Source organism: Phascolarctos cinereus, unplaced genomic scaffold, assembly GCF_003287225.1.
Source record: "Phascolarctos cinereus isolate Bilbo 61053 unplaced genomic scaffold, phaCin_HiC Scaffold_4;HRSCAF=312, whole genome shotgun sequence".
In the NCBI taxonomy this organism is placed as follows: domain Eukaryota; kingdom Metazoa; phylum Chordata; class Mammalia; order Diprotodontia; family Phascolarctidae; genus Phascolarctos; species Phascolarctos cinereus.
Genome location: NW_027555847.1, coordinates 546,373,647 through 546,385,325, shown reverse-complemented (window position 1 = coordinate 546,385,325; position 11,679 = coordinate 546,373,647). Strand labels below are relative to the sequence as shown.

At 35.1% G+C, this 11,679-nt stretch overlaps 1 protein-coding gene across 4 annotated transcripts in view; it reads right to left on the bottom strand.

Moving 5' to 3' along the window:
• Nucleotides 1-4,213: 4,213 nt before the first annotated feature.
• LOC110208741 (nuclear transport factor 2-like) overlaps nucleotides 4,214-11,679 on the bottom strand; it is a 39,129-nt gene continuing 31,663 nt past the window's right edge. For all 4 annotated transcript variants that reach the window (XM_020986880.2, XM_020986881.2, XM_020986882.2 and 1 more), the window contains exon 5: nucleotides 4,214-10,397. In XM_020986880.2, the coding sequence (XP_020842539.1) occupies nucleotides 10,284-10,397 (114 nt within the window). In that variant the 3' untranslated portion in view covers nucleotides 4,214-10,283. The remainder of the gene's footprint in view (nucleotides 10,398-11,679) is intronic.

The window sequence follows — 11,679 nt, the reverse complement described above, 5'->3', positions numbered from 1 at the left end:
TAGTAATAAGAAGTTGGAAATTAAAGGGTTATCCATTTATTAGGAAATGGCTAAACATATTATGGTATGTCAATCAAATGGAATATTGTTGTGTCATAATAAACAATGATATAGAAAGTTTCAGAGGGAACTAGAGGGAAGAACTCTATGCAGAGTGAAGTGAGCAGAAAAAGAACAATTTATACGATGACAACATTCAAAGTAAACCAACTTTGAAAGACCAGAACTCTTATCAATGCAATGACAAACCATGATTCCATAGGACCAAAGACAAATCAAAATGCATACTTCATGAGAGAATGGAGATGGGCTTAAAATTCAAAATGTGATAAATATTTCTGGACATGGCTAATAGGAGAATGTGCTTCACTTGGCCATGCATATTTGTTATGAAAATTTTCATTTTATTTTTTGTTATTGTTATTTAAATGGGAAAGGATAGAAAATGAATTCTCATTAATTTTTTTAAAAAATCACATTTTAACCACTTCATTTTAAAGCCCCAGGATGCATAACACTTTGGATGTAAGTCTGCAAAAGGGTTATTCAAGGCTACTTCCTCACCAACCTTCTTCCTCTTGGCCAGAAGGAAAGAGAGAAGATATCAAAGTTAGGATAGATGAGAAACCCAATGAAGACTTGAGTGACAAAAACAGGTTAGAAATAAGGTTGAGTTAGCTGATATCTAGTTTAAAAGCAGGTTTGATTTAAAACAATTTGAAAATTTGATTTGAAAAAGCATGATTGTAAATTCCAAATTCTCTCCCTCTTTCCACTCCTCCCCCACTCATTTAAAGTGGCTAAAGCCGTATTAAATAGGGCAATGGAACCAAGAGACATGGTTTTGTTTCTGGCTTCTGTTCTATTTAGCTGTAGCCCCCAAATTTGTTCAAAGACACCTTGATGAGGAAAAGAAAATTATCTTTTTCTTCTTACATTTTCATTTTCCCCTTTTTATTCCTTTTATCCACATATCCACTGCAATCCACTTGCTCTTTGCTTCTTCCGACCCTGAGGCTTGCCTTATTACCACTAAGACATCAACTTCTCGGGGCTAGCCTGAAACTTTCCTGAAGTCTAAAAGGAAGGTTATTACTTTGCACTCAATCTCATCCTAGTCCATCATCAGGCAGCTCTTTCCTCCTTATGTAAAGAAATGGTCCCAGGATGCATAATACTTTGGATGTAAGTCTGCAAAAGGGTTATTCAAGGCTACTTCCTCACCAACCTTCTTCCTCTTGGCAAGAAGGAAGGAGAGAAGATATCAAAGTTAGGATAAATGAGAAACCCAGTGAAGTGACAAAAACAGGTTGAGTTAGTCGATTAAAAAAAAGCATATTTGATTTAAAACAATTTGAAATTTTGATTTGAAAAAGCACGATTGAAAAGTCACTGGGCTTGTAGGACTAAAATTCATTCTCAAGAACAATAAACTGAGAAAGATTTAAATGGAAGAGGCATAAGTTCACATAATACCAAATATAAAGATGCAAGAATTGTTGCATAATACATGAAACAAGAAGTGTAATGTTTTACTATTTTTTGAAGGGCTATGATGATATTCCAAAAATATTGTGCTATGTCTAAATCAGTTCTGAAGACAATAAAACACAGATGGTCAGATATATTCAGGATGTGTGAACCGTCCTTGGAGTACTTAAAAGAAAAAAATCCTATTCTTATAAACTGGCTTTAAAGCCAGGGAGAAATAGGTGCAAATTCTGCCTCTGACAAATACTGACTAACCCTGGCCAAGTCACTTAATTCCTCAGTGTGCCGGCAATTCAATAATATTTCAATTTGAGTGAAAGTGCCAACTTGGTTGGTAAAGAGATTTTACTCAACTGGAAGTTCAATATACCAATGAAATCACAATTATAATACCTTTGTGGTATTGCCTCTATACAAGAACTAGAACTGAAGCTTACTTTGCAGTGGTTGAATTCAAATTAAAATTGAATGGCGTAACAAAGTTCTACTTGGTGTCTATATCTCTCTCATGAAGATCTAATATACATGAAGGATGTATAAATGCATTATGTTGTATATTTTGTCAAAAGGATTTATTTGGTGCATACTATGTACCAGGAACTGTGCTAGGCATTGGAGATATAAATATAATGAATGACCCAATCCTTACTCACAAGCAGCTTATATTCTAATGGAGGAGACAATGAGGACATTTAGAAGTATATACAGATTAAAGAGAAAGAGAATAAATACAAGGTAATTTTTGAGAAAGAAGGCACTAGCAGTTGAGGGGACCAAGAAATGTTTCATATGGAAAGTGGTACATGAAATCTGATAGTGGGAGCTAGAAGCTATACACATGAAAACATAAGTCAGAAAAAAAAGCAAATGAAAAATTGCGGTCCCATTCCAGCTATTTAAATACGCATTACAACACTTTCACTGTGTCTAGAATCATAGATGTGAAATGCTTCATCTTATTTCTTTGAGTTGAGGAATAACTAAAAGGAAACAGAGTAATTCACGTAAAGAAGGGCAAGACGTGCTATTCTGATAACACAGGTAATTATTAGAAGGTTAATATTCCTGGGTCTAATATTAAGGGGAAGAATGTTGACTAAGGCATATGTACACTCTACAAAGCCAAACTTACTTAACATATGACTTATGTATAACTTATTAAATCTTAATACATGGAACTTAAAATATTTATTATAAAATTAATAATCATAAATAAATCAAATAAACATGTAAAATAATGAATAAAATGTTATCTGAAACCACCAGCCCTTAAAAAGGTAGAACCAAAGGACACAAAAAATGAGCAAAAAGAAAAGTTTCTGCTCCAAGTCCCCAATCATTTTGCCTAAATTTCCACTATCTCTTGCTTTTCTTTTTTTTAAATGTAATTGTAGAATACACACAAACGTATGGGCGCACGCACACAAACACACACACATACATAATTCTAGTGATGATTTTACTTTGTATTTAATTTTATATAGGCCTTTCCACATCCTACATAGGTTTCGTATTTATGATTTCTATGGTACCATTCTATTCATTACATTAATATTCTATAATTTATTCAGCCATTCCCCAGTTGTTGAATATAGCTTGCTTTCATTTTTTTGCTATTGTAAATCAAGTATATATGAATACTTTTTGTATAAAAAGACTTCTATTTCCTTTGGACATATGTACTATAATCTCTTAGCCATGTAAGCACTGGATTTAAGTGTATTAGCTTTGTGATTCTTATTATATACTGCAGTCATACCCTCCAAAATGCCTATACCATTCTATAGTTCCAACATTAATATAAAATAGTTCTTGACTTCCTGAAGTCCTGCAATATTGAATTTCATCATCTGGGTAGTATTTTTGCTATTCTAAGGATATCTGGTAATATTCCAATGTTGGATATATATTAGGGAATCTCAGTATCTTGAGAGGCAGCGGGATATAGTAGTTAGAGAGCCAGCTTTGGGGTCAGGAAGACCAAAGGTCAAGTCCAGTCTCTAAGCCATAGTAAATGTGGCCCTGGGCAGATCATTTAACCTCTCAAGCAACAAAGACTGTGTTACAGAACAGTTTGTTGATCTGTGTTTGTAGTGGGCATTTTATCACCTACAGTTTCCTAAACTAATAAAACTACAGGTCTAGCCCCAAAGCATCTTGTCATGTGATTATTAAGAGTTTTTATTTTCTCTTTCAAAAACTGTCTGTTCATCAGAACTGAACACTGTATAATTATGACCAGGCTGGGGCCTTGAGCAGGTTTGCAGAGGTGCAAAGGTGGTGCAGAGATGGTGGATTGTGAGTGTGAAATATTAACTATACGGGCTGATATGGGTAATGTGCTAGTTTTGATGACCTATTTTTTTCCATTAGCTTTTTAAATCATCATTGCAAAGGAAGGCTCACTGAGAAGGGAGGAAGGGACATATCTGGGAATGAATGTAATGTAAAACTGTCACCAGTAAAAAAAGGAAAATGTTTCTTCATGTTCTTTGTCTGTTGGTCTATTAGAGAAATTCTTTTTGCTGTGGAAAATCCTACCTCTATGCAATTAAATCCACAAATGTTCTTTCTAATAATGTCTTCTGGTTGATAAAAATGCCCTACCTCTTTGTAGTTGAGATAACTATACTATTTAATTTTCTTAGTTTTTATGATCAAAAAAAAATTAGATCTCTGCCAGTTTAGACCAGGATTTTAAAGAATAGAGCCCCACACTCAGTTGATTTAACTAAGGGTTTTATTGATGATGGATAAACTTATCTGTTATAAATATAAAAACAAGATATGGACCACTGTGTGCCTCATTGTTACTTGGGCCCTCAAAAAAAATTCTAGTCCTGAAAGTTAAAAGTGACACATTTGAGTTCCAGGAAACCAATCTATTACAGGACTGCAGGCTGATTCAGGGAAATTGGTTGAATAAGTATTTTAGTACTTTAGAGTACAAAGAGATGGAACCTCTTAAAAATGCACCATTCTAAGATAAGCACACCCCAGGCACCTTGAATATGCCAACCATGAATAGGTTTGATGAGAACAACACAGGTCTTGCTAAATTTTCTTTCTTAAAAAATTATTGTGAGGACAAAATGAGATAATAATTATAAAGCACTTAGCACAGTGCCTGGCACATAATAAGCCGTATATAAATTTTATTATTATTATCATTATATTTCTATGCCCCATCTCCTCACTGAAGGGAAAAGGGACCCATTCTACCCAGACTGCATCAAGATCACTCATCTTTTTGAGTTTATTGCCAAATATGCTTTGAGGTTTAGGTCCAAACCCATTTTTTGCCCTACAGCTACTCAATTTTCCCAGCAGTTTTTATTAAATAGTTATTCCATTCCTTAATGCTTCTTCATGTATGAGCTTATCAAATAATAACCTTCTATATACATTGGGTTCTATTCCTAGGTTCTCTGTTCACCTATTTGTCCACTCTTTTTCCAGTGCCAAAGTTTTTATAATTATTGCTTTTTAAAACATTTCATGATCTAAACAATAAATATTTCATTTTCATCAGTTTTCTTTCCCATATATTTTAAAATATTCTTACCTAATTCCATATGAATTTTTAAACTGTTAGTTTTGTGAAACAACCCATTAGCATTTTGAATGGTATTGCCATAAATCTGTAAGCTAGTTTGGTAGTGTTAACATTTTAACTTTGCTCAACCCAACACCAAGCAGCGGATATTCCTTTATTTGTTCAATTCTTCCTTTTCTTCTGTCAAAATCATTTTGATATTGTCTTTAAACAGGTCTTCCATATGCCTTGAAAAGTCAATGCCATTGATATTTTTATTACCACAAAGGGGTATTTCTCTTAGTATTAAACATATACAAAAATGGAGATGATTTTGTGGGTTTATCAGAATGAATTGTTTTAATAAACAAATTGTCATATCCAAGTCTTTGATGCACAATCCTTGATAACTGTTAGGAAAATCTTCAACCCTCTCCCCCCACCCTAGAAATAGACATTTCTAAGAACTATTAGTGAGCACATTCCCCCAAATATTCACTTTTTTCCCCCAGTGATTCATTCAACAAATATTAAGCCCTTATTATAGTGCACAGCACTGTCAAGTGCTAGGAAAGATACAAAGTTTAGATTAGATGTGGTCCCTGTCCCTCTGGAGCTTACAAAGGTGACAACAGTTACCAGGTCAACCTTGCAAATAAGAATCCAAGTTAACTTTAACTTCCACTCTTAGAGGTAGAGGGGTGGAGAAGACAGGAAGCCATGTATACTACCTATGTATGGCCTTTTCTCGTTCTATAGAATAGCTCATCTCATTGTCTCAATTCCCTTAACCATAAAGGGCTGTATCAGCAGATTTGTAAGAGAGGTTTTGCTAAGATGCAGGTTATTAATTTGTTTAACTTAACACATGCAGATTTTGACAACCAAGCAAAAAGAACAGGTGCTTGCTGAAGACTTGACTAATTCTTATCCAACCAATCAGAAGACAGATATAGAGAACATATTTCCATTGAATTAGTTCACAAGACTCCAGCTTGTTAAATTCAGCACATATTAGAAATATGCAGTCAGTTTTATACAATGCATTCCAGCTCTAAAATTATGATTTTGAATATTTTTATGAGATAAATGTATAGGATGATTATTATAATGAGTATAAAGTAGTAAGATTCCTTTTTGCTTACTGCATAAAAGGCATATTACAATCACAATGCATGTGTACAAAAACCAATAGGTATCTCCACAGGCTGATTTGGTATGATTAAGTCTTGAAATTTCTTCCCATTCACTAAGTCACAAGGAAAGAGAAAGAAGGTGGATAATCAGATCTAAGTTGGATTGTGCTTATGGAACAGGTTCTGTTTGCATTAGGACGTACCAGAAATGTACTAACTGCCAATTAAAGGTAGAAGGGAAAATCTTTCAATACTCTGAGTTAAGTAATAGTTTATGCTGTTCTTCTTCTAAAAGAGAGCTGGTCTATCTCAAAAGGAAGTAGTTTCCTGTGCTTGGAAAAATTATGGGGATCCTTACATCCAGCAAGGTCACCTGATAATGGCCAGAGGAAGAAGTGCCAATTTATTGAGGAATAGTGAGGGGGGTGTTTGACAGTGAGACATAAAAAATAGAAAGGTGTGCCATCTTCCTAGGGCATGTATCTGGGGCAAGATGGAAAGCCTCCCAAATCTTGTCAAATATGACAACCCCTAAGGGGAACTTTCCAAAAAGGATCATTGTAGACACACAAGGAACTCACTGATGGACTTTGGATTTGTTTTTGTTTTTTTTTAAGCAACAAAAAAAGATGGGCAGGTAATCCAAGTTCAGTGCAAAAGAATATTAGTCTATAAGAAATCAGGTGCCCAATGCCTAAAATGATCTGAAACCAGTCAAGAAGGTTAAGGAAAGATAAAGAGCTTTTAAAGCCATGAGAAGGAAAAGTGAAGGAAATACCTACTTAATAAGTATGTACAAAGTACCCAGCCTGTGCTAAGTGCTTTACAAATATTACCTCATTTGATCCTGGCATCAGCCCTGTAAGGTAGGTGCTATTATTATCATTCCCATTTTAGAATGAAATAAACTGAGGCAGACAGAGGTTAGGTGACTTACTTAGGGTCATACAACTTAGGCAGTGATCTGAGGCTGTAATCTAACTTAATTCTTTTTGTTCAGGCCCAGCATTCTGTCTACTGTATTACCTAGCTGCCCATGTTGGAGGTAGGGAGGAAAACCACTATTTGGGGGTAGATGGATGATGATAATGGATAATGGCAAGAAGACTGGATTGCTCAGTTCTTATTTATCTTTTGTTTCCTCTACCAGGAGATAATATTTGGACTGAACAGGGCATAATATTGTCTAAAGGGAACTGAATTCCAAAGTAGGTAGACAGTAAGAATATACCAGCTGCCCTTGATAAAGTTATCAGCAAGTCTTAATCAACACATCCCAGAATACTGAAAGAACTGGTAGATTTGATTGGTGGGTCATTAGACTGGAGAATGAGCAGTGTGGTCTAATGGATAGTGGACTGAACTTGGAGTCTGGAAGACATAAGTTCCAATCTAGGCTTTAAATAGATGACCCTATGACAAATATCCTGATTTTCAAAAGACAGAAGAAAATGAAAGCAATATATAAGCCAAGGAACTTGACTGTGACTCCTGACAAATTTGTGGAACCTTTTATGAAAAGGATGTGAATATCCAGAAAGGGAAGTGGTGATCACTAAGAGTCGGCAAGACTTTATGAAGATGAAATCTTTTCTTTGCAACTGGGTCATTCTATTGATAGGTCAGAGGGATGTTATATACATAGTTTGTCAACAGATAAAGATCTTTGAAGATATATACAAGATTTAATTCAATAATCACGTAGTTAGTACCTACCATAAATAAAGCATTGTGCTAGGTACTGGCAATACAAAGAACAACAACCACAAAAAATTCCTATCCTCCAGCAGGTCACTTTCTTCCAGATGAAAAGACATCAGACAATAACAACATAGTTAGATGGATCTGGAACTTGATGAATGGTCATTCTCAGAGAATACTCATTAATAGCTTAATGTCAACTAGAGGTAGGTATATAATGGAGTGCCTCAATAATTTGTCCTTAGCCCAATTCCACTCAACATTTTCCTCAAAGAATTGCATACAGGCACAAATGTCATGCTTATGAAATTTGGAAATGACTTAAATCTATGAAGCATAACTGGCATGTCAAATGGGAATAAAGGACCAGAAATATTTCAGTGGTTTGAATGGCAAGGGGTAGGGAGAGAGTGGCAAATGTACTAAGATAAAATTGAAATAAATCTAGCTTTAAATGGGTTAAAAATCAGCTTCATAAATATTTAAAATAGGGGGAGCCATGGCTAGAAAACAACCCATGTGAAACAGATGTAGGAGTTTTAGTGGATTGCAAACTCAATTCAAGTCAACAGTGTGAATATGGAAGGCAAAAAAAAAATGAATGCTATCCATAGGATACTCTGAGAAGAAGCACAGTACCCAGAACAAGGGAGATGGCAAGCTCTTAAAATTTTGCTTTAGTTAAATTACATTCAGAGTAGCATATTGTTCTGGACCCCGTATTTTAGAAGGCTAGACAATCTGGACAATCAGAGAGGGATAAGAGAATGGTGAGAGGGGAGAACACCATACTTGTCTTTAAGTATTTGAACGATCATCACACATAGGAATGATTCAACTTCAGCTGGGCTCCAGAGTTCAAAACTAGGAGCAACAGATGGAAATGGCAAAGGACAGATTTAGATTTAATGTAAGGAAAAAGTTCCTCACAATCAGAGAGATTCAACAGTAGAATGAGCATCTGTAGAATGTTCCCTTTAAGGGTCTTCAACTAGTGCTTGGATGACCATTTGTCAGAGATCTGTGGAGGGGATCCTTCTTCAGGTATAGGTGCAACTGGAAAGATGCCATAGGCATCTGTGAACAATGAAAGACATCTGGCGGTGGGGGTGGAGATGAAGAGGGTGAGAATGGAAAGATTACAGGCTCAGGAGATATGTGCACGCATTCTAGCTCTGCCAATAATGAGGCACCTCACAATTTTTCTGAGCCTGTGACTTATCTATAAAATGAAGGAATAGGGTATGCTAGACTTTAAATTCTCTTCCAGTTTTGACACCATGATCTATCTATTGGAATCAAACATAGAATGTGCTCCTTTATTCTTTTCTCAGTGTGAATCAGTTATCTTGTGTTAATTTTCACATATCAAAATTGATGTGTAGAATTTTCTTTTAAAGTATGTTAAACATAATAGAAAATTCATAAACCAGAATGAAAAAAGCAAAAGAGTCTGGCTCTTCATGCCTTCTGTTGGTGTACAGGAGCATGGTGTGCTCCTAATTTATTGAATACTTGGTAATTATTCTAACCAATATGACATAACCAAGCTCAGAGAGGTTGCCATCTCTCTAAAGTTAAAAATAAACCCATGTGTCTTGGCCACTAGTTTTTACCCATGTAGTATAGTAGACTTTAGGTAAAAAAATTTTTACTTTTGTTTATGATGTTCAAAAAATTAGCATTTCATCATTCTTAACATCCAGAATTTTCTGGTTCATTGGTTCATTGAAGTTATATATTGAAATTGGTAGCTTCACACATTTAAGAACATAAGGATAACAGGATTCAGCCCGATGGAACAGTAACACAAACATTATAAATCTGTGTGAAAAAGCAATTTCCCATATTCTAATATCTGACACGCAAAAGTCTACTTTGTGTCAGCCACCATCCCACAGATGTTCTGAGTACAGCTACAAAAATAACTTGCCTAGAATTAACTGCATTGCTAACTAATTTTTGGCTGAACACAAAGCAGGAGCATCAAGGAAGTGAACTGGGTTTTCCAATCCAGAGTTTCTTTAAAATGAGAAGTATCTATCATTATTATTATTAAATCATGCGAATGAAAAAAATCTTTTCCCTCAGTTCCAACAAGTAAAAATGTGGTCCCCTAAACAGGGCCCTTTCTCTAAAAGGTACATTTTGCTTGCATTTGTTCTCCCAAGATAGTACCTTGGTGCTTCTCCTATTTGAGTCAATTTCCCAGTATCCTGAAATTTGGATGCAGGACTCTCCATCCTTTCCCTGAAGTTGCCCTTTGATTATTTTATACAGCCACCCACATTCTTTTATTTATCAACACATAGCAGTGCAAAACTAAAAGAAAAATCCAATGTTGCCTCTTTATCATAAGTTGAACCAAGCCAAGAACAACAGGGTAGGGAAAGTATGAGAGTAGAAAGAATACAAAATACTCAAGCAAAGTTGTACAAAGCCAGTCTAAAAATATCGTTAGTGCAAATCCATTTGTCATTCATATTCTTCAGAATAAACAGTTGGTGGAATCCCATCACAGGCTCTTCATCTACCTTTTAAAAAGAAGGGGGGGAAGTTATTCTATGGTATTTAGTGTTGGGTTTTTTTTTAGTATTTGGTTTCTTAATAAGTTTTTACTGTCTTCTTTTTACATCACCATAATTTCCCAAGTATTCTTCTCCTCCCTTTCAACCTCCCAGAAAGCCACCCACATAACAAACAGTATTTTAAGACAAAAAATACAAAGATAAAGAGGGAAAAATCAGTATAACTGATCAATATATTGAAAAGGTCTGAAAATATGTGCAATGTGCATTTATGGATCTTCCAGAGAGCCATAAGGGAAGGGGTGAGGATATCTTCTCATATATCTTCCTGTGAACCATGTGTGTTTTTCTAATTTTGAAACACTGACTTTCGGTTTTATTTCATGGTTGTTCTATTCGTTACATTATTGTAGTCACTGTATGTATTGTTTTCTCAGCTCTGCTTGTATAATATTTTAAGTGTTATTCAATCACTATCAGTAGGAATTACATGCTCATCACTATCAGACTATAATGGAGGAACATATTCCTCATATGTCTCTTGCTTATCAAGACAGAAAGCTTCTATAATTTTGCTGTGAATTTTACAATAGAGGGGGCCTATACATCAGAAGTGTATTTCATTGTAATGTTTTCCCTTTCCACAACCTTTGAAAAGATATGTTTCACGCCTTTGTTGAATGAAGAGTACCAATTTCCTGCCCTCCACCCCTACCCAACTCCATAACCACTTCATTTGTCCTATTCTGTATATTCCTTAGTTTCATTAGCTTTTCTGAAGTGTGATAATAAAGACGGCAGTATTGCAGGATACGATATACCAGATGTGGATTTATTAAATAAGAGCTAGATCATGTTTTTTAATACTCATTTTGATGTCTCTTATTGATAGTATAACGGCCAATATTCTCAGGAAATTATCTATAACAACTACTAGGTTCCTGGCCTGAGTTATAGTTGTTGGCTCAGAACCTTTCTTCTTTACCTATAATTTAGATTATTTATTTATAAATGCATAGACTCATAATATATTTTGGTATTCTAATCCTCATTATTCGGCACCTTCCCTACCCAGAAAACTGAGTGTCATTCAAAAATCTGGAGATTTCGCTCTTCCAAATCAACCATTATATTTTTATCCTTAAACACATTTGTCCCATGGATTGTCAAACTATTCCATACTTTTTCCAAGTATTCTTTGACCTTCCTAATATCTGGTTTACATCTAGCCCACTTCCCTGGGGCTTTCCTGTTCTCACATGGCATCTTAATTTTTTAAGGGAAAGAA